We start from the raw sequence: 25,434 nt of genomic DNA, 5'->3' as shown, positions 1-25,434 counted from the left end.
GACGTAGGGAAAAATCCAGTCCCTGGCGCAAGAATAGGATTTCTAAACCCGCCGCGGCCACCCCCACTAGTCGGCCAGCCAGTCATATCCACCCCGCCCCGTCGGCTCCTGGGCACGCCCGCCATGGGGTCGACGGATCCGATTGGAGAATGCATTTAGCGCAAAAGAAGGAGGAGCGTGAAACCCTGAAGAGGAATCGAGAAGCAGAAGTGGGGGGCGATGCAGTCCCGCCCATCTGCTCGGCTTTTTCTGTTGGTTGGCGGAGGTGGGCGGAGCGTCGAGTTGCGCGTCCATTGGCTGTTTGGCGGGGCTACGCGAGCCGAGCTACACGGAAAAGGCCTGACCACGCAGTTGATAGGGTCTGTGCTGCCCGACTGGGGTTGTTATGGTCGTGGCTGGGTCTCCGCTCCAGGGCCCAGGAAAATGGTGCTGGGTGGTTGCCCTGTGAGTTACTTACTTCTGTGCGGCCAGGCAGCTTTGCTGCTGGGGAATTTACTTCTCCTGCATTGTGTGTCTCGGAGTCACTCGCAAAATGCGACCGCCGAGCCTGAGCTCACATCCGCTGGCGCCGCCCACCCGGAGGGGCCCGCGGGTGCTGCGAGCTGGGAATATGGCGACCCCCAGTCTCCGGTCATCCTCTGCTCATACCTGTAAGTGGTCGAGGCAGGTGGAGGTGGAGGGTGTGCCAGGGATATATGGGTATTGGGGGAAGGTGGGATGGAGGGGAGGCTGCTTTTTTTTCAGACCCTGCACCGTGGAGAACCCAGTGGTCAACATTCGGGAGGTAAATATCGTGACCCAGGTTCACTACCCATGCAGGGAAAACTCGTGTGTGTCAGTGGCAGAGCCTTTGGGATCCCGAAAGAGGAGAACTGGGAAGGAGTAACATATAGCCTCTGGAAGAAGGGCGTAAGGTTGTGCTTTCTCTGCCCTGCGCCCTTTAGCCCAAGAATAATATTGGTTGAATCAATGCCAGTACTGAATAAAGCATAAATGAAGTAAATGACTTTTCTCTGCCTACAAGGCATTTTTTTAAAGCAATCAATATCCTTACCGTTGAAGAATCACGCCATTTTTTAACCTCTCTTTTTGATCAAACAAGAAAAGGCATTTGAGAAATGCAAAGAGGACTGAGAATCCTTTGACTTAAATTTTGCCCCCAAAATCTTGTGGTTGTTTGCCTACTGAAGAGATGAAACCATGTCAGAAGTAGAATCTTTATAGAAATAGGACCAGAAACACCTCCCTTCTCCAACAAAAGGTTCATTTGGGTGGCTGCCCATTTGACCTGCTGTGCTTCAGTTTAATTGGCTTGGAAAGGGGTCAGCAGAGTGAAACTGAACCCTAGAAAATTTGGTGAAGAACTGTTTTTTGCCTTTTTTGATTACGTGCATGCAAACAGCGATTTGCAAATACTGTATGATGATGATCATGATCTTACTGGTGAATTACAGACCCGATGAATTTATAGAATGTGAAGACCCAGTGGATCATGTTGGAAATGCAACTGCATCCCAGGAACTTGGTTATGGTTGTCTCAAGGTGAGTTTTTGTTTTGTGGTAAGAGCAAACCCTTCCATAAAGAAATAGTAATGTCTACATGCTGTTACCTAAAAGTATAAGAGGTACAAAGTTTTTTGAAGAATTTCATCAGAAAGACTGTTACTGGAAATTTCCAGCATGGCCAAGGCCAGTGACTGAACAAGACATTTGGTTTCCTCATGAAGGAGCACTCTCAGTGCCAAAACCGCCCAGGTGCAAAGACCAAGCTGTCTTTGGTTCCTTTGGCCATTGACAGATTTTGAAACTAAAATGTCACCCCTGGCTCCCCTTCAAGGCATGCACCTTTCCTAAAAGAGCCAAAGAAAATCTATGTACTTTCCAACACTGATGATGGATTGGGCAGTATCTTTGTTACACATGCATCTGGGGCAGAGCTTCTCTTGCCAGTGACATTTCTTTTCTCCAGGCAAGCAGGTTCCACCATGTCCTTAGGAGATAGATAGGGTCTATCAGTATGTCTTTGTAGGACGTTAAAGCATTCCAGGGGAAGCCTTGGTTAACAGTGGCTTCTTGGAATGGAAAAAAGCTATTACATTCCATTAATAACATCCCTAAAGCTGGGTATACATTCCTAATCAATCTCTAAAAAAAATAATTGCCGGGCGTTTGGGAGGCCGAGGTGGGTGGATCACGAGGTCAAGAGATCGAGACCATCCTGGTCAACATGGTGAAACCCCATCTCTACTAAAAATACCAAAAATTAGCTGGGCACAGTGGCGCGTGCCTGTAATCCCAGCTACTCAGGAGGCTGAAGCAGGAGAATTGCCTGAACCCAGGAGGCGGAGGTTGCGGTGAGCTGAGATTGCGCCATTGCACTCCTGCCTGGGTAACAAGAGTGAAACTCCGTCTCAAAAAAAAAAAAAAATGAAGCTTATGTATCTTCTCTCCACCATGGACTCACCATCCTGTTATGCTTCAAAATGCAAGTCAAAACTCGGTCAGGTGTTGAGGATAATGGGAAAGCATTTTTTGTACTAAATCAGACACAGGGGCCGGGCACGGCGGCCCATCGCTGTAATCCCAGCACATTGGGAGGCTGAGGCAGGTGGATCATCAGGTCAGGAGATCGAGGCCATCCTGGCCAATGTGGTGAAACCCCGCCTCTACTAAAAATACAGAAAAAAAAAATTCGCTGAGTGTGGTGGCCTGTGCCTATAATCCCAGCTACTTGGGAGGCTGAGGCAGGAGAATCACCTGAACCCAAGAGGCAGAGGTTGCAGTGAGCCAAGATCACAGCACTGCACTCTAGCCTAGCAACAGAGCGAGAGTCCATCTCAAAAAAAAAAAAAATTCAGACACAGAGAAATAAACCTGACAGTAATAGGACTAAAAAGACAACTCTTACTGAAATCATATATAGAGAAATATTTTTTAAGATAGTGAAATTTTAACTGTTGATAATTATTGATAAAAGTTTGAGTTAATATTGTATAGAAATCACTTTTGCCCATTTTAATTAAAAATTGAGTTTATCTTGCAAGCATTTTTATTTCCTAGTCCCTTCCCTTTGAGGAACTTGCCGATGAACATAGTAATAAGCACTGATATCAGGTACTAGTAAAAAATTAGTATCTGTGATTTCTCGGCTAGAATTCAGTCAAGCAATGGCAAGAGGGTAAGAGCTCCAGTTCTGAAATTTTTGGCTGGAATTTAAACTTGCAGATGTCCCACAGATATCAGGTAATACACATTTATGACCTAAATAGAGTCTTGAGTCAGATGATCTCCTGAGTTTTTTCCTAATTCTATTCATTTATAATAGATATAAAAGAGACCTCTAATAGGCAGTGACTTTTTAAATACCCACTCCCAAATGCTCAGTTATATGCTCTTTTTCCTGTGAATATGAGATAAGTAAAGCATTGTATGCATCTCTTCTAAGTGGCTTTTAATGCCATTGTGCGTGTTTGGGTTTTTTTTTTTAAACTGTATTATTGAAAAAGCCAGTCATGAAGAGAAAAGCAGGAGTCTATTTAAAACAATGTACATTTAATATGGACTCATCTAAAACCACATGAAGTTTGTCACTAAATTCCTTGCCCTTGAGCATAGCTGTACATCAACCTTGTTGGAATAATTGTAATCCTGAGGCAGCTTTTATTAGTGAATATAAAGATACATGTTTGTGGCCGGGTGCAGTGGCTCTTGCCTGTAATCCCAGCACTTCGGGAGGCTGAGGCAGGCAGATCACAAAGTCAGGATATCGAGACCATCCTGGCCAACATGGTGAAACCCCATCTCGACTAAAAATACAAAAATTAGCTGGGTGAGGTGATGTGAGCCTGTAGTCCCAGCTACTTGAGAGGCTGAGGCAGGAGAATCATTTGAACTGGGGAGACGGAGGTTGCAGTGAGCCGAGATCTCACCACTGCACTCCAGCCTGGGCAACAGAGGGAGACTCTGTTTCATTTAAAAGAAAAAAAAAAAAAGATATATGTTTGTGTCAGTTGCTCTGGTGAGTTGATTTTGGTCTTGGTTGTTATTCCACAGTTCGGCGGTCAGGCCTACAGTGATGTGGAACACACTTCAGTCCAGTGCCACGCCCTAGATGGAATTGAGTGTGCCAGTCCTAGGACCTTCCTACGAGAAAATAAACCTTGTATAAAGTAAGCGTTACTTTAAATGGTGTAGTTGGTACTTGGTTGGAGGTAGAGCCATTTTCCTTGTCTTTTTTTTTTTTAAGAGACAGGATCTTACTCTGTTGCCCAGGCTGGGGTGCAGTGGTATAGTCACAGCTTACTGCAGCCTGGCCCTCCTGGGCTGAAGCAGTCTTCCTGCCTCAGCCTCCCGAGTATCTGAGACAACAGGCACATGCCACTGTGCTCAGCTCATTGTTATTTTTTGGTATGACTATTTTTAAGCACCAAAGAGGGACTGTGACTACCATTCTGCATAATTCATTGACAGAAGCAGTATGTTTATGGTAGAGAGGATTCTGGCCTTGAGCCCAGAAGGTAAGTGCTAACTGTCTCTTTGTCTAACTAGCTAAGCGCCTTTGAACACTCAGTTTATCCCTCATCTACAAAATTTGGGCCATATGATCTAGCCCCAAAATTCCAACAATAGGGATAAATCTTGTGCAAATTACCTTAGTATTTCAGGAATAAAGGTTTTATTATAAAAAGTGTGGGCTCCACACTCTGAAAATCAGTTTATCTTAAAGGTAAAGGATCAAGGTTATTTCTGTAAATTCTGCTTGAAGATGCAGAATTGCCTTACACAGTTTGCTAACTGAAAGAGTCTATGGCTGTGACGAGTAATATTAGAGTAACTGCAGCTATGTCAGCACAGTGTATAAAGGCAGAACCTTATGAAGAAGTCCTTGCTTTTAGCTGCCACAAAACAGCAGGAAAGAGTAATGAAGATCCAGTGTTCATTTAAGGACAGGGCTTCCTTAGAGAACTACACGCAGGAAGCCAGCTGAGTCTCAGGAAAAGACCCTCTACAGAGCAGGATGGGAGCCCAGACTCCTCCTCCTGCCATGGTGCCAGTTGTGTAAATGTGCTTGATGACTTCTTGTCCAGTCCAACTCTGTAAGTCGGTCTTTGTTCTTAGAGATCTCCATATCTTAGCAAGTAATCTATTGCGACCTTCTACAAACTAGAGATTCTTAAAGGAGAGTAAAATAAGGGTGAAGAGGGTGTATTATAAAAAATATATATATTTTTTTAGAGATGGGGTCTTTTCTGTTGCCCAGGCTGGAGTGTAGTGGCACAAATGTGGTTCATAGCAGCCTCAACCCCCTAGGCTCAGGTGATCCTCCCACCTCAGCCTCCTGATTAGCTGGAACTACAGGCATAATCTACCACAGCTGGCTAATTGTTACTGGGTGTTTTTTTTTTTTTTTGTAGAGACAGGGTCTTACTATGTTACCTAGGTTGGCCTGGAACTCCTGGGCTGAAATGCTCCTCCCTCCTTGGCCTCCCAAAGTGCTGGGATTATAGACATGAACCACCACGACTTGGTCAAAAAGTTTTTAAAATTATTTTACGTTGTAATGTTTGACATCTTAGAAACCTTCCTGGCTATGAGGAGACTGCCTTTACTGAAGCTAGTCATTTCTTGGAGATAGCAGAGGGCCCAACAGGGAGCAAGCTTTTGATATGCAAACTAGTTCAGACGTATATCTTCTGTTTCTGGCCCATACACCCCAGTAAATAATATTCTTCTCACTTAATCTTCTCAGGGCCAAGTGCCAGGCAACCAGGGACCACTCCTATACCTTAAAGCCTGCTGAAATTATTCAGACTAGCCAATTCTAAACTATTTGCCCTGCCCAGTCTTGCCGTTCCTACAGAAACCCCAAGGAAGATAGTGACCTAAAACCCTCCCCTTGCTTCTTTCAAACCCCCAGGTATCTTTGCCAGGTAGCCCTGTATAACATCATGTGCCTCCTGTCTCTAGAACCTATGAATATAATAAACTTTGGTTTTTCCTGAGCCTCTCACCTCACTGACCATATCATAAAAGAAAACAAAATGGAGGGTAAAAGGCCACAGAGGGTCCACTGCACCTTCTCATCACTTATGTTAAATTCACTAATCTTTAAGTGTTTGAATTTTTGTGCAATCAGACATCCTCCTTTTTGTTCCTTTCACCAAGGTATACCGGACATTACTTCATAACCACTTTACTCTACTCCTTCTTCCTGGGATGTTTTGGCGTGGATCGATTCTGCTTGGGACACACTGGCACGGCAGTAGGGAAGCTGTTGACACTTGGAGGACTTGGGATTTGGTGGTTTGTTGACCTTATTTTGCTAATTACTGGAGGGCTGATGCCAAGTGATGGCAGCAACTGGTGCACTGTTTACTAAAAAAGAGCTGCCATCAAGGCCCAGGGAGGAGGTGAAAGCTCTGTCTTTTGAATTCATCTCTACAGGCTCAAAACTCTTCTTTGATATCAGACCTGACGTTAGTTTCCCTCTTTTGAGGTTTTGGTTAAGAAGGTTTCTTTGGACTTTGGAATTTCAACCCAGATTTTATCTTACAGACTAGAAATGACAAGCAAAAAGTGTTGTGGGAATCAAATTTGTACCTTTCCTCGTGCACAAAACATAAAGGATAGTGACGAGTTTATAAGCTGTGGATGAGTTTCCAGAGTCTTCCTTTCTGTACACTGCTATATGTTCAGTCCTTTGGAGCAAGTGGATTTAACAAGTTGAGCCAAGTAAATATTTGTATCCACATTCCTTTTGTGACCCTGAGTCTTCCTGCAAGGAGATTTGAAGCTGAACAATGAAAATCTTCAGCAGAAGTGGAAATGGCCGTGGAATGTAATACACACTGAAAGTCTGACTTTCTGAATTTAAATACAGAATAAATTTTGCCAACCTGGAGTACTATATGAGTATTTTCAGTATGGGGAGTAAACTAAAAATTATATTTGTTTTGCAGAAATCTAGTCATTTGAAATGAACCACCCTATTAAGCTACCTTGTGTCTCCATTATGTTCCAGAGTCAGTATATGCAGCACAAAATTTCTTCATTCCAATCATGTTTTGAAAGCCAGCGGCATCAGACGTGTGAGTTGAGCTACTCCTCCTGGCAGAATTGTCCAATCCAAAAATCATCATTTACCAGCCCATGTTAGAAATTTGCATTTACCAGCCCATGGTAATAAGATTTCCTACAAGTTTCTGTAAAACTATTCTTCGTGATTAGGTGAGATAAAGTAAGGAGTCTTGTGGCTTCAAAAAGAAAAATATACTTCTGCTAAATTGGGACCTGATTTATGAGAGCAAAGAGAAACTGAGCACATTCTCAAAAGAAGCATAATACTGAAGCTCTCCCTGTGTGCTGCAGCAGTCAGAAAGAGATACAGCCACACTTTTGTATTCCCAAATCACCAAGAATTAAAGGAGATGTTCCAAACTGTAAATGGTTTTAAAAGCTCAGTTCCCATCCTTTGCAATCCAAGTTGAAAGAACTATTAATATAAAATCAAAGGTGGAGGCTGGGCGTGGTGGCTTACACCTGTAATCCAAGCACTTTGAAGGCCAAGGCGGGCAGATCACCTGAGGTCAGGAGTTCAAGACCAGCCTGACCAACATGGTGAAACCACGTCTTTATTTTTAAAAAATAAAAATCAAAGGTGGGCAATGTGGCCAAGTCAGTGAAAGAGCCTGTTACTCAGAATAACTTACAAATTCTAGAAATAAAGTAGTCCTCACTCGAAGTTTACCTCATAATAATTGACTTTAAGACCAGATATCACAGTTAACTTCCCTGGATACATTCTATCATTTTGTAGCTCTCCTAAGAATTTCTTGCTTTATTATTCCTGATGAATATAATCACTGTTCTTACATTATTAAATGTGGCAATTTTGTATAAAAAAATTAAAACAGACAAGCCTATTTTGTCTTGAAGGTTCTGTACCACACTGACCTTAACCTTGCTTATAACGTAACAATTGGTAAACTTTTAATTCATAATCTCTATACCCTAAGTCAGTGTTTATTAAAATTTTATGGGTCATGAAGAAACTAGATCCTCTCCCCAGAAAAATGCATGTACACGGAATTTTCATAGAACTTAAGGGGGTTCATCTATACAATTTATGCACGAAACAAAATCGTACTTGCACCCCATAAATTTATACAAATAAGAGTCTCAGAGAGTTCAAGGATGCCAGTTTTTTTTAAAAAAAAAACTCACTTATAAGGGAAGTCTGAAAAATAAAAACAAATTGTAATATTACCCAAAATAAGATGTTACTTTAAACCTTATCAAGTTCTGCCTCATTTCACACTTTTTTCTAACCTAAAAATATTCATAACCCCATCGGAAGTTTGTTTTCTTTAAAAAATAAAAAACTTTGTTCCCAGCACAGTGACTCAAGCCTGTAATCCCTGTACATTGGGAGACTGAGGCAGATGGATCCTTTAAGGTCAGGAGTTTGAGACCAGCCTGGCCAACATGGTGAGACTCTTTCTCTAGTAAAAACACAAAATTCGCCGGGTGTGGTGGCAGCCACCTGTAACCCCAGCTACTCAGGAGGCTGAGGTAGGAGAATCACTTGAACCCTGGAGGCGGAGGTTGCAGTAAGCCAAGATGCTGCCCCTGCACTCCAGCCTGGATGACAAGAACAAGACTTTGTCTCAAGAAAGAAAAACTTTGGCAGCTCCAAGACTTGAAGTCATTTATGTTGCCGGGAAAAGAGCTTGGTTAAAAGGCTAAAAGACTGGAAACTACTGAAGATGCCCTTGTCACAGTCAGAAAAGCTGCTGGAGACAAAAGTTCTTACTGCTAGAGTGGTAATTTAATTTCAGAATCATCAATATTCCTGTGTGACAATCCAAAGTTACCGGTTTCCATTTGACTTCTGAGTAACACCCATTCTCCATCTCCCCGCAAACCTGGCCAAATGTGATACAACCTGAAAACCTGATGCACTAAAGGAGTATTACTTAAAACTTGATTGCCTTTGCACTTTATTCAGGTTGTTTCTTAAATTTTGGTAGATAGATCTATTTGTATATGTGTGTATTATATCTAGTTTATGGCTATATAGAAGGTTTAAAATACTACAGTGTCCTTCTTTCACGGTTAAATTAGAAACTGCCTGTTTTTTAGTTGTTTCTTATCTTTAATAAAATGTTATCAGTTCCCCCAGACTTTTTGGCACCATGTTCTTCTCTCACTTTGCATAGTCAGGCATCATAGCAACAGTATAATACCCCAACCTAATGATCCCTGAGAATGTATGTATGTGTTTAAAACTCCATTTTCCTTTTTAAATTGTAATTTCATAAAAGATGACCATTTTTCTTTGTTTATTTTTATTTTAAGTTCTGCGGTGCATGTGCAGGATGTGCAGGTTTGTTATGTGTGCCATGGTGGTTTGCTGTACCTATCAACCCATCACCTGAGTGTTAAGCCCAGCATGCATTAGCTATTTTTCCTAATGTTCTCCCTTTCCCTCTCTCCACCATACCCCCTGCCAGGACCCAGTATGTGGTGTTCTCCTCCCTATGTTTATGTGTTCTCATTGTTCAGTTCCCACTTATAAGTGAGAACATGCAGTATTTTGTTTTCTGTTCTTGTGTTAGTTTGCTAAGGATAATGGCTTCCAGCTCCATCCATGTTCCTACAGAGTACTATTCCTTTTCGTGGTTGCATAATATTCCATGGTGTATATGTACCACATTTTCTTTATCCAGTCTGTCACTGATGGGCCTTTGGGTTGATACCATCCATTTTTCTTTGTAAGAAAAAGATCCAAAAACTCCATGTTTGGCACATCTTCATACAAAACTCCATGTTTGGCACATCTTCATACAAACCAGGTAATATAACTGGGTTTTTTTTTTTTTTTTAGATAATCCCACTTTAAAGCAAGGTATTTAATTGATTATTTCAGGTGTGACTGTCAGGAACAAATTACTTCTTCCCCGGAGAACAACCATAGAAAGGGAATCACTGTCAAGAGCTTCAACAACATCAGTTGTGGTAGTAACAGGTTTCCCATTTATGTTGACAATTACATCGTGGCCTCTCAATCCAGAGCTGAGAGAGGGAGGGGAAAAAAAAGACCATGAAACTCTTAAGAAAAATTTCACTTATCCCCATCTATAATTTAATATGTCTGTCTTAATGGCACTATTTTGCTGGCATTGAGCGTACAAAAATCCGGAAATAGCCTCAATCCTTCCAAATCTTAAGGCTATTCTAAAATATGCTGCAAAAAAGTCACCTGGAGGACAAATGTCCTATTTACCTTTACAAAATTAATTTCCTATTGGAATCATGTAAGAAGTTTATTCCTCCCATTTTTAGGAGTTCGTTTGGAATGGGGAGTTCAGCTTTTAATTTCTATCAATCCCTGACCTCTGTAAACTTCAAACGTACTCCCAGCCCCAGCAGCCAAAGTGAAAAGCCCAAGTGATATGTTTTCTCCCAGACACTTAAACCCTGATCAGTTTGATTCCGGCAGTGCACTCGCTTGCCCATCTTCCCCGCAAATTTATGGAGCTGAGAAGGATGCTGAGCTGCATTATAGGAATTTTGCTTCCAGTAAATCAAAAACCCAGCAACTTCTGAGTCTAAGTATGTCAAGCTCCGGCTCTAGGCTCCTTTTCCCCAAAGTTATGACTTTATTGTCTTCAACATAATTGTTTCACATAGACTATATATTCTAGAAGCAAAACCAGCTCCAAATAAAAATACTACAATACAGAGATAGCCGTGCCAGTGATTTGTCTTAAAGGTGAAAATAGGCTGAAAAAGGAAGAGCAAATGACTCCAGGAGACAGCATTTAACAGAAATGGGAAGCTCAAGGAAGAATGATAATGTGGTTTGATCATCAAGATATGTGGGGTTTAAAAAGGAAGTTTAAAGCAAGAGGATGTGAAGAGAAGCTTAAGCATAGAACTAAAAGCAAGAAATACCTTAGAAAAGTACAGTTTAGGAGAACGACTTGGGACCAATAAGTACAAAGAAAGAACTTATAGATAGCTTACTTAATTCATACTACTGCTATGAGTCAGAAAAGAGAAAAACCCACAAATTATTACTAATAACCTACTATGCACTAAATATGAGGACTATGGCTCAGACAGGACAAATGAAGTCTGATGAAATCCCACACAAAAAAACGTCACGCAACTTGTGAGAGGCTAAAGCGGGATTTCATCAGACTTGGGAACCTATCTTCTTGCCACTAAATCACTCTGCCGCTCAGAAACAAAAAAGCAGCCACAAAAGCAGGATAATAGAAGGGGTAAGCCAGGACCCACATCCCTGCTCTCTGCTCTCTCATTTACTGTGTTCTACGAGTTAATTAACCTATCCGTACCACAGCTCCTTCCTCTGTAAAATAATACCTATATCATAAAACTGTAGGTAGCACAAACAGGTGTATAAAACACTTCAAATAGGCCTGGAGCTGTGGCTTACTCCTATAATCCCAGCACTTTGGGAGGATCACCTGAGGTAAGGAGTTCAAGATTAGCCTGGACAACACAGTGAAACCTTGCCTCTAATAAAAGTACAATAATTTGCTGGGCGTGTAATCCCAGATACTTGGGAAACTGAGGCAGGGGAATCACTTGAACCTAGGAGGTGGAGGTTGCAGTGATCCGAGATCAGGCCATTGCACTCCAGTTGGGGCAACAAGAGTGAAACTCAGTCTCAAAAAAAAAAAAAAGTAAAAATAAAACACTTCAAATAGTGCCTGAGACATAGTAAAAATTTTAGTGATGTAATTATCATTATTATTAGGTATAAGTGGGTGAAAGCCAGAAAGAATGGATTTGTTTATTTTGAGACATGCTCTCAGTCTCTTAACCAGTAGGGTGGAGCAGTCATGGCTCACTGCAACCTTAAAATCCTGGGCTTACATGATCCTCCTGCCTCAGCCTCCCAAGTAGTTGGGACTACAGGCACATGCCACCACACCCAGCTGATTTTTCCAGGCTGGTCTCGAACTCCTGGTTCCAAACGATCCTCCCACATCAGCCTCCCAAAGTTCTAGGATTTACAGGCATGAGCCACCATGCCCAGCCCCAATTTCTGTTTATCCGCAACTTCCAGCACTTTCACATACATATGAATCACCTAAGAATCTTGTTAAACATGCAGATTCTGATTCAGTGGATCAAAAGTGGGACCTGTGATTCTGCCTTTCCAACAAGCCCCTGCCGAGCTAATGACACTAGTCTACAGACCACATTCTGAGTAGCAAGGACTTAGCTGAAAGAAAGAGCTTTGGCTGGGCCGGGCACGGTGGCTCACGCCTGTAATCACAGCAATTTGGGAGGCCAAGGCAGGTGGATCACTTGAGGTCAGGAGTTTGAGACCAGCCTGACCAACATGGAGAAACTCCATGTCTACTAAAAATACAAAATTAGCCAAGCATGCTAGCACATGCCTGTAATCCCAGCTACTCAAGAGGCTGAGGCAGAGAATCCCTTGAACGTGGGAGGCAGAGGTTGCGGTGAGCCTAGATCACATCATTGCACTCCAGCCTGGGCAACAAGCGTGAAGCTCCGTCTCAAAAAAAAAAAAGAAAAGAAAAGAAATAGCTTTGGCCTTGAACCTAGAACTTTAAAATAAGGAAGTGGAGGAAGAGTGGAGCAGAGCAGGAATGAGGAAAGTCCAGAAAAGCCAGGGACAACCCAAATTTAGTGACATGAGACTTATGACAGCTATGCTGAACAGTTAGTGCTCTCTGATTTCACTAGGGGGAAAGTCCCAGTGAAAGTGGTGCCATAATCTAAACAGATTCCTGAGCTCCTGAAAAACAAAAACAGTGAGAAAAGTATAATGAAGAAGTATAAAAGAGAAGCCCAGGAGAACGATATTTGTAGGACAAGCTACCTCTTCCCACAGTACTTAATGTTTTGAAACAACAGTGAAACCAGCTGGAGAACTTTGTTTTGGAAGCTCTTCTAGCCTTTGCTTCATTACACAGGTCTTAGTCCTAGCCTCTGATATTGTCATTCAGAATTTGAAGAAAAATGTGGGTTTTGTAGAGTTTTGGTGTAGTTTCTTTTTTGTTTGTTTGGTTTTTGTTTTTTTTTTTGATACAGGGTCTCACTGTTGCCCAGGCTGGAGTGCAGTGGCATGATCACAGCTCAATACAGCCCAGACTCAGGTGATCCTCCCATCTCAACCTCCCCGAGTAACTAGGACCATAGGTGCAAGCCACTGTGTCCAGCTAATTTTTGTATTTTTTTTTTTTTTAAAGCAAGTCTCACTTTGTTGTCCAGGCTGTAGTACAGTGGCGTGATGCTAGATCACTGCAACCTCACCACCCAGGTTCAAGCGATTCTATGGCCTCTGCCTACCAAGTAGCTGGGATTACAGGCATGCACTACCTCACTAATTTTTGTACTTTTTATAAAGGGACAGGGTTTCACCAAGTTTGCCAGGCTGGTCTCAAACTCCTGACCTCAAGTGATCTGTCCACCTCAGCCTCCCAAAGTACTGGGGTTACAAGCATGAGTCACGGCACCAGGCCTAATTTTTATTTTTTGTAGAGAAAAGGTTTCATTATGTTGCCCAGGCTGGTCTTGAACTCCCAGGCTCAAGTAATCCTCCCACCTCAGCCTCGCAAAGTGCTAGGATTACAGGGGAAAGCCAGCATGCCCGGCTGAAAAATATATTTTCAAATACCTAAAATATGGCTGGGTGCAGTGGCTCACGCCAGTAATCCCAGCATTTTGGGAGGCCAACGCGGGTGGATCACCTGAGGTCAGGAGTTAGAGACCAGCCTGACCAACATGGTGAAACCCTGTCTCTACTATAAATACAAAAATTAGCTGGGTATAGTGGCAGGCACCTGAAATGGCAGCTACTTGGGAGGCTGAGGCAGGAGAATCCCATGAACCCAGGGTGCGGAGGCTGCAGTGAGCCAAGATTGCACCATTGCATTCCAGCCTAGGTGACAAGAACGAAACTTCATCTCAAGAAAAAAATAAAAATAAAAACCTAAAACATGTTCTCAAATTTTAACACTTTAAATTCTTCCCATTCTTAATAATAACTATTAATGGGCCTGCCGCGGTGACTCACATCTATAATCCCAGCACTTTGGGAGGCCAAGGCAGGTGGATCACTTAAGGTCAGGAGTTCGAGACCAGCCTGGCCAACATGGCGAAACCCTGTCTCTACTAAAAATACAAAAATTAACCAGGTGTGCTGGTGGGTGCCTGTAATATCAGCTATTCGGGACACTGGGAGGCAGAGGTTGCAGTGAGCCGAGATCACACAATTGCACTCCAGCCTGAGGGACAACAGTGAGACTCTGTCTCAAAAAAAAAAAAACCTGTTAATGAATAATTAATAGTTACTAATACCTAATAGGTACTAAACACTTAATAATTATTAAGTAATGACTATTCATATGGAAAGAGTGGGTTGGGAATTCCTAGCCAAATTTATTGAAACTTATGCTATTAACTCATAACATGAGCTCTTCTTAGACTATAGAGAACCACCTCCCTCCCAAAATACAAAAAAGGCCTTTATAATTACCCAAGTCCACATCAGCACTGTCCTATAGACAATAATGCAAGTTACATATGTAATTTTAAATTTTCCTTGTAGCCACATTTTTTAAAAATGTTTAACAGATGAAATTAATTTTAATAATATATCTTATTTATCATTACCTATCCAAAATGTTATCATTATAATGTGATATTTTAAAAATTATTAATAGGTATTTTATACTCTGTTTCCCATGTCTTTGAAAGCCACTTGAAACAACACACACCCCCAATATGCTATTACACAATGATAATATCTTTTTTTTTTTTTTTTGAGACAGTCTCGCTCTGTTGCCCATGCTGGAGTGCTGTGATATGTTCTCAGTTCACTGCAACCTCTGCCTCCAGTTTCAAGAAATTCTGCCTCAGCCTCTCAAATAGCTGGGACTACAGGCATGCACCACCACGCCAAGCTAATTTTTTTGTATTTTTAGTAGAGATGGGGTTTCACTATGTTGGTCAGGCTGGTCTTGAACTCCTGACTTCAAATGTTCCACCCATGTTGGCCTCCAAAAGTCCTGGGATTACAGGCGTGAGCCATTGCTCCCAGCTGATAATATCGTATACAATGCAGTAATTAAAGTTAAATGCAGTTCTTCCAAAACATTTCACAGAAAAATATTTTGTATTTGGGCATGCCTATTAACTTTTGTATTTTTAGTAGAGACAAGATTTCACTAGGTTGGCCAGGCTGGTCTCAAACTCCCGATCCCAGATTATCCACCCACCTTGGCCTACCAAAGTGCTGAGATTACAGGCGTGAGCCACTGTGCCCAGCCCGGGCTTTTTTATTTAAATTAAACTTAATTTAATTCAAAATTCAGTTCCTCAGTCACACCGGCCACATTTCATGGGTCCAGTACATACTACATATGGGTAGTGGCCACTGTATTGGTTAGACCAAGTCTATATACCCTCCATGCGTTTTACCATGGCACACATCTAGAAAAAGCAAAGGTAGACGACAAAGGCCTGCCCTTCTCTTACCTTTCAGCAGATGTTCCTTCGATCACTTTACATACATAAACTCCAGAACTCACATTGGGGAAAGCTGGATCACGCATTTTCATTTCTTGAATAAGGCTAAGGGAAGTGAGAAGATTAGGAACACAATGAATTAGCCCTGGTAAAAGCCTGGAACTCTCAGTAGGAGTCTGTTCTGCTCAAGGTTCACAGGGGTCTAGGAAGACTCCATCGAGCTAATCACAATCATTCTAATCAGCCTGGAGGTGCAGGGTGAGCCTTTATGCCAAAGCCTAGAAACACTGGACATTATAAAATAGAGCCACAGTGAAATAAACTATGTATAGTCAGTGCTGACGAAGGCAGAGGCAGATACATAACCCTGAGACAGATAGGGCCTAGTGTCACAAGAGTGTGGCCCACATGGCTCAGCTTTTCTGCTAAGACTCTGCAGCTACAGTTTTTGCCTCTGAAAAACAACCCAGACATATTCAAACATAGGCTTACGGCATAGTGAGGGGCAGCATTTGCAGACCCAGATATTTCTTCTGTGAAAACGCTTTTCCTGGAAAGGAAAGTTATGATGTGTTACAACAAAACCACTTTCCTGTTAGCACAGTTTAAAAGACACCCACGTTCCAGGATCTCTTTGCCATCATAGCTGTCCTTTCAGGTTACTGCATGAAACACAGGCTTCAGGGAACCTCTGTCATTAGCACTTATTCTCCTTCCACCCAGCTCTCTGTCTCCAGCCCTGGGTTTCATTTCCACATTAGCTCAGTCCAAATATTTCTCAGTACAACTCATGCTTGGCTTGTGCCTAGTCCTGCAATATTGCTGCCCGAACCACCATTATAGAAGCTGAGTACAAATGAGCAACCCAGTCATCTACAGAATTCAGATGGCTGTCTCTGGGCTGGGCAAGGTGGCTCACGCCTGTAATCCCAGCACTTTGGGAATCCAAGGCAGGTGGATCACTAGAGGTCAGGAGTTCAAGACTAGCCTGGCCAACATAGTGAAACCCCGTCTGTACTAAAAATACAAAAATTAGCTGGGCATGGTGGTGGGTGCCTGTAGTCCCAGCTACTCAGGAGGCTGAGGCAAGAGAATTGCTTGAACCCAGAAGGCAGAGGTTGCAGTAAACCAAGATCATGCCACTGCACTCCAACCGAGGTGACAAGAGCAAGAGTCTGTCTCAGAAAAAAAAAAAGGCTGTCACCACAAACGATTGAGTGTTTCTGAAAAGCACAAGAGGAGAGTCCCGCAAAAAAACCCAATTTGCTTTACCTTTCAACTGGTGCTCATGGTATTCTGCCAAGAACTCCCTAACTCGATCTGAAGGGACTGCAAAGGAGATTCCATCAGCCATCCTCAATGTATTGACGCCGATCACATCACCGTCCTGGCAAGGGAGGGGACATCATTTAGTCATGAAGTTTTGCAAACTGAAGAGGGCAAGACCAGAACCAGCAGAGGAAGGAGTGAAGCTAGTTACTTAGGGTCAGAAAACAAGGCCAAGACGAACTTTGCACATCTTCAAAAGAGAGCAACGGATATTCCTTTTTAAGACAAATAGTGTGATGGAACAGCAAAGGGTAACTGTACATGCACAGAAGTTATCTTCTTTTCATGGCCAAAGGATCAAGGATGCTGAGGATTGTTAAAAATCTTGAGCTCATATTTTTCTTTAGTAAGTTACATTGACTTTGAAAGTGAGCCACAGTTTGTATTTTGACACAGGTAGAAGGACAAGAAGTATTTGCCTTTTTAATTATTTAACTGAAACTAAAAATAAACATGAAAAAGGTAAAAAGTTGTGGGGTTGTCAGCAACACTGCATTGAAACTGTTCTGAAAAATTGACGAAATTGACCTTAGAGAACAAAGCTTTGCTAAGCTAAAGGGATGAGGTAGAAAATATTTTCCTCTTTATGTACCTCATCTTCCTTCAGCCTTTGTTAGGTAATAGGAAAGGACAGAAAAGAGATTTCTTATTTATTTATTTTTTGAGATGGAGTCTTGCTGTGTAGCCCAGGCTAGAGTGCATTAGTGCAATCTCACTGTAACCTCTGCCTCTCAGGTTCAAGTGATTCTCCTGCTTCAGCCTCCCGAGTAGCTAGGATTACAGGTATGTGCCACCACACCCAGCTATTTTTTTTTTCTTTTTGTATTTTTAGTAGAAACAGCTTTCACCATGTTGGCCAGGCTGGTTTTGAACTCCTAACTTCAGATGATCCACCCGCCTCAGCCTCTCAAAGTGGTGGGATTACAGGAGTGAGCCACTGCACCTGGCCAGAAAAGAGATTGCTGGTTGTATTAAACTACAGATTGTAATTCAGTAGGTCTGGAGTGTGGCCTGAAATTCTGCACTTCATTGATGCTCTAGTAAATTCATTGTCTAATGGAGAAGGCAGAAACAAAACAAATAAAAATTACATGCAATGCTATGAATTTAAAAAACCCATCATTTTGCATACTATTCATTCTAAAAGCAAATGTAATATTTAAACAGGAACCAAAAGCAATCAGTGCAAAGGGACTCAGAGAAGATGATCACAAGCTGTATGTCAAACAGCATTGCACTCTCTTAGGTTTCCACACGTATTTGAGCAACTGGAAACCCTGGTATTTCCACTAGGGACACAGAATACAATTTAAGAATACATGAAAGAGCAATGTATTTGGGAGACTGAGGCAGGCAGCTCACTTGCAGTCAAGAGTGCTGGTTATGGCTTTTCTCTCACCTATAAGCAGGTCAAGAGGTCAAGACTAAAAATTTGGACATTATGTAATTAGCATTTTTAAATGAGAGACAGTTCTTCATATGCAGCATCAGGGGACCTTCAAGGAGCTACATTTCATAGCACAGCTGGTCATTTGGCATAAGTCTGGGTTTAATATCCAGGGCTTTTGGCATGGAGTGGTGGCTTACACCTGTAATTCTAGCACTTTGGGAGGCCAAGGAGGGAGGAGATCACTTGAGCTCAGGGGTTTGAGACCAGCCTGGGCAACATAGTGAGACCTCATCTCTATTAAATAAATAAATAAATTTCAGGGCTTTTAGTAACTAGCCAATGAAACTAGAAAGCATGAGGAAGAGAAAAAAATTCAAAGGAAGCTGAAGCTAGAACCCTAGTGTTTTCAGTGGGATGAGATCACACACCAGGATAACAATCTTGAATTTTTTTCTACTACTGACTTAAGGTCCAAAAACAGAAAAGCATCATTCCTCAGCTCTCTACACAAGAGTAGCACCCAAGTCTGCATCATGGAATATGTAAAGACATTTTTTTCTGTTTTTGTAGATATGGTATCTTGCTATGTTGCCCAGGCTAGTCTCGAACTCCTGGCCCCAAGCAATCCTCCCAAATGTGCTGGGATTACAGGGGTGAGCCACCATCCCTGGCCTGGAATTAATAAAGTCTTTGAAAGTTAAGAAGAAACATGAAGCAACAAGGAAAGTGGTCACTTACCAAGTTCACCAGAGGACCACCAGAATTCCCTTGCTAAAAGCAGAATTTGAAAAAGACATCAGTGAAGCCAATGAATACATTTCCCCTTGTTCTTTATACATAACTCCCAATTTACCAAAAGCAGCCCACTATAGTAAGCTCCTTTCCCCCCCAGGCTGGCAAAATTGTGCCCCTATCATCACCAATACTGAAGTCAGCATAGGTAAAGAACAATAGCAGTGGGACCACCACCTTCTCTCTTTTTTTTTTCTTTTGAGATGGAGTCTCACCCTGTCACCAAGACTAAAGTGCAATGGCGAAATCTCAGCTCACTGCAACCTCTGCCTCCCAGGTTCAAGCGATTCTCCTGCCTCAGCCTCCTGAGTAGCCAGGATTACAGGTCTGTGCCACCACACCCAGCTAATTTTTTTGTATTTTTAGTGTAGACAGGGTTTCACCATGTTGACCAGGCTGGTCTTGAATTGCTGACCTCATGATCTGCCAGCCTCAGCCTCCCAAAATGTTGGGATTACAGCTGTGAGCCACCCTGCCCCACCAAGGAATCCCCACCTTCTTACAGGAAGGGTGACCTCCACAACAGACCACCCAATAGCACAGATGCCAATGATCACATCAGACAGGCTGGACTCTAACAAAGTGGCATTCCACTCCTCCTACAGTGATTTAACCAAACCTGGATATCCCCAAAAGACCAAAGGGGTCACTCTGACATTTTCTTCTCACTGAACTGCCAATATTGTATGACCTGAGGATAGGCCTCCTAAGTCAGCAATCCTCAAACTTTTTGGCACAGGGACTGGCTTTGTGGAAGACAATTTTTCCATGGATGGAGAAGCATTTTGGGATGAAACTGTTCCACCTCAGATCATCAGCCATGAGTTACATTCTCTTAAGAAACATGAAACCTAGATCCCTCATATGTGCAGTTCACAATAGGGTTTGTGCTCCTGTGAGAATCTAATGCCGCTGTTGATGTGACAGGAGGCAGAGCTCAGGCAGTAATGCTCATTTGCCTGTGGCTCACCTCCTGCTGCATGGCCCAGTTCCTAACAGGCCATGGACGTGTACCGGTCCCCTGCCCGAGGGTTGGGCACCTCTGTCCTAAGTGACTTACATTAACTATGGCATCAGTCTGGATGTAGTCCACATCTGAATTCTCTATCCCCAGTTCTTTGCTCCCTCGATGGGTGGTGCTGACAATTCCTGCAGTAGCTGTCTTCTGCAGAGAAAAAGGGCTGCCCAAAGCCACCACAAACTCTCCAGCCCGAAGGTCAGATGATCTTCCCAGCAACAGTACAGGAAGGTCAGCCTGCATGTGGCCAAAGAGGGATGAGGAAGACAGAAAGTGTAAAGAAATCAAGATCAGAGTTGACCGTGTGTGTCTAACACATATATGACGCTGTCTCTATCACCTTGGCCCTTACCACCTGAGAAGCACTCACTCACACAGGTTCTATGACTGCCTTCTACTTCTTCCTCAAAGTCCATCTATTGCGAAGCTCTCAATTGTTAAGATAACTAGGATCATTTCTAAGATCGAAAATAATTACTTTGTAGAAATTACTATTAGTAAACAGCCAGTGAAGTCACTAATGAACATAAAGTGACATTAGCAATTTATTCAGCATCATTCCAGCTCAAATCTTAACAGTCAAAGTGAATAAGCCACAAACAGAAAGGAGATCACCCAGGGCAATGCTTCTCACACTGTAATGTGCATGCAAATCACTGGGGATGTTATGTAAATGCAGATTCTGAGTCAGCACATCTATCTGGCTGAAGGTTGAGATTCTGAATTTTGAAAAAGCTCTCAGACACCATGTGGATATATCTGGTGTGCAGACCACCAGTACTATATGTAGCAAGGACTTCAAAGTATTCCTTAGCAGCTTTGAGTCCATTGCAGTAATTTCTGATATCCTAAGACAAGTAGAGAGATAATTTTCCCTGAAGCAGTTGAAGGAGGGAAAAAAAAAAGACTGCTTGATAGTTCATAGAAACAGTTAGGGGACCAGGCACAGTGGCTCACCCCTGTAATCCCAGCACTTTGGGAAGCCGAGGTGGGTGGATCACTTGAGGTCAGGAGTTCAAGACCAGCCAGCCTGGCCAACATGGTAAAACCCCGTCTTTATTAAAAGCACAAAAATTAGCCAGGTGTAGTCATGGGCGCATGTAATCCCAGCTATTCAGAAGGCTGATGCAGAAGAATCACTTGAACCCAGGAGGTGTAGGTTGCAGTGAGCTGAGATTGAGCCACAGCACTCCAGCCTGGGTGACAGAGAGAGACTGTCTCACCGAAAAAAAGGAAGGGTGGAAGGAAGGAAGGAAGCAAAAAGAGAGAGAGAGAAAGAAATAAAGAAAAAAGAAAGGAAAGAAAGAAGGGAGGGAGGGAAAGAAAGAGAAAATAAGAAAGAAAGGGAGAAATACAGACAGGCATGGAAGCAAATAAAAGAGAGAGTAAAGAACAGAAACCAGAGAAAAGCATATACTAGACAGAAGAGATATGGTATGAGAGTGTAGTGGGGCAGAAGATATCAGCAAATAGATAAAAATCCCCAAATATGCAGATTCTGACTCAGCCCTGAAATACTCACATTCGATTCAATCTTAATCACCGCAAGATCCAATTTAAGGTCAATATCCTTGATAATGGCTTCATAGTGGGCCCCACTCTGAAGCTCCACCTCAATCCCCTGCTGGTTCATGACAACATGGGCATTGGTAATAATGAGCCCGTCCTCAGACACTATGAACCCAGAGCCACTGTACACAGGAACGGGCTTGCTGCCGGGAAGTAACCTGTCTCCACAAGACAACAGTGTCAACAGAGGGCAAGAAAGGTAGTGGATACAGCCATATAACCTGAGAGTCAAGAGAACTTCACTCTTATTAAACATACCTCCATCAAAGTTTTGTTTTATTTTGTTTTGTTTTTGAGATAGAATCTCACTCTGTTGCCCATGCTGGAGTGCAGTGGCAAGATCTTGGCTCACTGCAACCTCCATCTCCCGAATTCAAGCAATTCTCCTGCCTCAGCCTTCCAAGTAGCTGGGATTGCAGACATGCACCACCACACCCGGCTAATTTTTGTATTTTCTTTTCTTTTTTTTTTTTTATTTTTTTCAAAACCACAATCAGAAGAAATTTTTGTATTTTTAGTAGAGACAGGGTTTTGCCATGTTGGCCAGGCTGGTCTCAAACTCCTCAGGTGATCGACCCACCTCCGCCTCCCAAAGTGCTGGGATTACAGGAGTGAGCCACCATGCCTGGCCTTCCATCACAGTCTTCTCAGACATTTCACTTTTCCCTGGCTATGTGTAAATTTTCTCTATGTATTAATTATGCATGTACATGGACCCGGCCATCTCTTGTGAGCATGGTTGAGAGCTGGCTCTAGCTCTCCTTTTCCAGGGACACTGCTTCCTCAGAGCTGGTTAGCGTAGCAATCCGTGGGTTCTCTGCTACAAAAAGGCTGAACCTAATGCTAATATTATAGGCAAAAGTCAGACTTCTACCACAGTATCAAGGACCCTGTCAGGAGAGAATCAAAGGGCTCTGATTCTGGCTTAGTTTCCACCAGCAACTGGCTTCATGAGGTAGGACAAATTAACACAGCACTCTGGGTCTGGATTTCCTTGCATGCAAAGTGGGAGCTGAGCAATATCACGACCAAAATGCCTGCTAAGCTGGGTGCAGTGGCTCACACCCATAATCCCAGCACCTCGGGAGGCCAAGGTGGCAGATCATTTGGGCTCAGGAGTTCGAGACCAGCCTGGGCAACTTAACAAGACCCTATCTGTACAAAAAATACAAATATTAGCTGGGTGTGGTGGCAATGCCTGTAGTCCCAGTTACCCCAGAGGCTGAGGTGGGAAGATTACTTGAGCCCGGTAGATGGAGCTGCAGTGAGCCGTGATCTGTCACTGCAATTCAGCCTTGGAGACATAGCAAGACCTTGTCTCAAAGAAAAGAAAATGCCTACTAGCTCTTATATCTGACCTTCAATTTTGTCTGTGCAAGGACGGGGGAAAAGCCCCAGCTACCTAAGGGGGCAGGGGGAGCTCGGGTTTGGAAGTCAGCATCCGCGTGCCTCTGCTCGTTAGTCAAATGACCTTGAACAGGTTATTCAACCTCTTTGCGTCTCAGTTTCCTTACAGCGGTTTTTTGGGATTAAATGACGCTTGAGAAGGGCCTGGCGCAGGTACGCAGGCAGGAACCACTAGCTGGGCCAGTAAGAGGTCTTCCTCCTCCCCCTTTACCTGCGCCACAGCTGCAAGTGAACCACCGATGGCGCCACCTTCTCCACCACCGGGGCGATGAAGTTGTAATTGCTCCTGAGCGGGCCTGCGCTCCTGGTCCCTATTCAAAAAATACCAGCTCAAGGGTACGCCTCGAGGGAACCAGACCTGCTATGCTGGTTGGGAAAATGTTAAAGGCAAGACAGTGTTCAAAACGTGCATGGGGAGAAACCACGCAGCAGCCAGTAAAGAGCCCCTGTTAAGTAAGAAAGGAAATCGGGAACAGTGAGATCGAGTCCAGGAGGCAAATGACTCAGGAGGACCCCGCGCGAACTGTGCGGTCGCAGTGAAGTCTTGTGTCTATACGCTCCTCCAGAGTTAGAAAGCGTCCCGAGGGCGCGCGCCCCCCGCGGCTCACCTGTATCCCTGCAGTCCCCCCACTGCACCGGCACCGCTGGCACCTCGCCCCGGCGGCGCGCGGCGCGGTTGTTCGCCCGGAGCGCGCACAGGCTAGGGTAGGTGCGTCTGTCGCTGCCGCACACGGCCGCCCCCAGCGTCGGGCAGCCGCAGGTGCTGGGCAGCCAGGGGCCCAGCGACTGGAGACACTGCAGCCCCGGGGCACACGGCCGGCCCCGCGCCCCGCCGCAGACTTCACCCTCGGCCGCCGGGCAGACGCGGCAGCAGCGGCACAGGTCTAACACCGGCGCGGTACCCAGCGCGCAGCGGGGCAGCGCGGGGCAACGCGTGGGCTGGCAGACCGCGGGGCACGCCAGCTGGGCGTGTAGCCTCTTAGCCCCGGCCCAGGGGACGGGCACCAGGAGCAGCAGTAGCCCCGGCAGGAGGCATGGTCCCAGCCCAGCAGGCCGAAGCTGAGGTCTAATCATCCTTCTTCCTTCCTCGTTTCCACTCTTCAGTGACTTCATCTGGACCTGCAAACGCTCCTAAATGAGCGACACTTTCTCCCGGCCATGGCGCCGCCTCCGCTGGCCCCCAAACTTTAAGGGGCAGAGCCTGGCATACCTCTCCATATACACACCCGTACATTCCCCACCACCCGCCCCCGTCCCTACCCGGAGCCAGGTCCTCCCCCAGGCAGTGAAGGGAAGGTCTCCAGCACTACCCGGAGTGGGAACCTACCTTGTGAAATCCCTAAAACCGACCATGGGGGCAGACTGATAAGAAAGCTCACTCACCTAAAGGTCAGAAGGTCAGTATTAGCAAAACACACGACCATATTTCAGTATTTCACATGGTTTTATTACAAAACAAGCCACAAAACAGTTTTAGAAAAATTTTGCTACATACCAATTAGGAGATCACACAAAATGAGAAGCGTAACAGTTTCCATGCACCCAGCCTAGTGCTTACAGCAAGTGCATTTCACAGCTGAAAACATCACTGCTTTAAAACACAGAATCATGCTACCCCTTCATAAGCAGAGGGGGAGGAGGTCAAACAGTATGTTTTTGCCAAACATGTGCTTTATCTGAACTCTGTCTAGCATGAAGGACTGGCTGTCGCAGGCAGTAACACGGAGAAGAAAAGGAACAAAGGAAGAAAAGGGTGCTGGCAGACAAGATTTAACAAACCTGTCCACTTCCAACTTGTCAGAAGTTTATAAACAAAGTTCACGTGGGACACTCAATTTCCAAAATGCTGTGACCTCCACCTATGTTATCTGATTTATACTGAAAACAAACCTACTAAATTCCACTCCTCAACTACTAAAGCTGCTGTTTATTCATGGGGTCCTTTTAGCTCATATAAGTGTATATTTATATTCGGAAATGGAAAAGAAAAAGCTTTTGCTTCAAATAGACTAAAAAGCTGGACCTTAAAACTACTTTCTTTCTCTTGGGAGCTGAGAATTCGACTCAGAAATAGATATATGACTCCGATATTCTGACCCGAGGTCAATCTCTATAATGTATGCCTCAATACCCTTATGACTTCTCACTTAACACTAAGGGCCAAATTATTTTTGCCAACCATCAGCTGACCCTGAATAAGCAAGTTGATAGAAGCTTTCAAAAATACTGGATGGTGGCTCACGCCTATAAAAAAAACCAGGCGTGGTGGCTCACACCTATAATGTGAGTACTTTGGGAGGCTGTGAGGACGGAATCACTTAAGCCCAGGAGGTCCAGACTGCAGTGAGCCATGATCAGGCCACTGCACTCCAGCCTGGTGACAGAGTGAAAC

At 43.8% G+C, this 25,434-nt stretch overlaps 2 protein-coding genes across 2 annotated transcripts; one reads left to right on the top strand and one right to left on the bottom strand.

Moving 5' to 3' along the window:
• The first annotated feature begins 358 nt into the window (after positions 1-358).
• Positions 359-9,180, top strand: TM2D2 (TM2 domain containing 2). The gene is made up of 4 exons (XM_002756971.7): positions 359-650; positions 1,455-1,542; positions 4,054-4,169; positions 6,166-9,180. Exons 1-4 carry the CDS (start codon positions 424-426, stop codon positions 6,377-6,379), a joined length of 645 nt encoding a protein of 214 aa, XP_002757017.3. The 5' UTR covers positions 359-423; the 3' UTR covers positions 6,380-9,180.
• On the bottom strand, positions 8,812-25,434 carry HTRA4 (HtrA serine peptidase 4). Its single transcript, XM_008979357.5, has 9 exons — positions 23,651-25,434; positions 23,254-23,353; positions 21,589-21,793; positions 20,109-20,303; positions 18,995-19,027; positions 16,810-16,924; positions 16,030-16,087; positions 15,547-15,642; positions 8,812-10,074 (listed from the first exon to the last, which is right to left on the bottom strand). The coding sequence occupies exons 1-9, from the start codon at positions 24,153-24,155 to the stop codon at positions 9,912-9,914; spliced, it is 1,470 nt and encodes a 489-aa protein (XP_008977605.1). The 5' UTR covers positions 24,156-25,434; the 3' UTR covers positions 8,812-9,911.

The sequence above is a fragment of the Callithrix jacchus genome, chromosome 13 (genome assembly GCF_049354715.1).
Source record: "Callithrix jacchus isolate 240 chromosome 13, calJac240_pri, whole genome shotgun sequence".
Lineage (NCBI taxonomy): Eukaryota > Metazoa > Chordata > Mammalia > Primates > Cebidae > Callithrix > Callithrix jacchus.
This window is presented reverse-complemented; position numbering and strand designations above follow the sequence as displayed.

Excerpts from the sequence above, each read along its gene's own strand:
- TM2D2 (XM_002756971.7), top strand. The coding sequence starts at position 424 with ATGGTGCTGGGTGGTTGCCCTGTGAGTTACTTACTTCTGTGCGGCCAG. Across the intron at positions 1,543-4,053 it reads TTGGTTATGGTTGTCTCAAG|TTCGGCGGTCAGGCCTACAG; the intron begins GTGAGTTTTTGT and ends GTTATTCCACAG. Across the intron at positions 4,170-6,165 it reads GAAAATAAACCTTGTATAAA|GTATACCGGACATTACTTCA; the intron begins GTAAGCGTTACT and ends CCTTTCACCAAG.
- HTRA4 (XM_008979357.5), bottom strand. The coding sequence starts at position 24,155 with ATGAAGTCACTGAAGAGTGGAAACGAGGAAGGAAGAAGGATGATTAGA. Across the intron at positions 20,304-21,588 it reads TGATTAAGATTGAATCGAAT|GCTGACCTTCCTGTACTGTT; the intron begins GTGAGTATTTCA and ends GGCCACATGCAG. Across the intron at positions 15,643-16,029 it reads ATGCTGCCCCTCACTATGCC|CCTTATTCAAGAAATGAAAA; the intron begins GTAAGCCTATGT and ends CACTTCCCTTAG.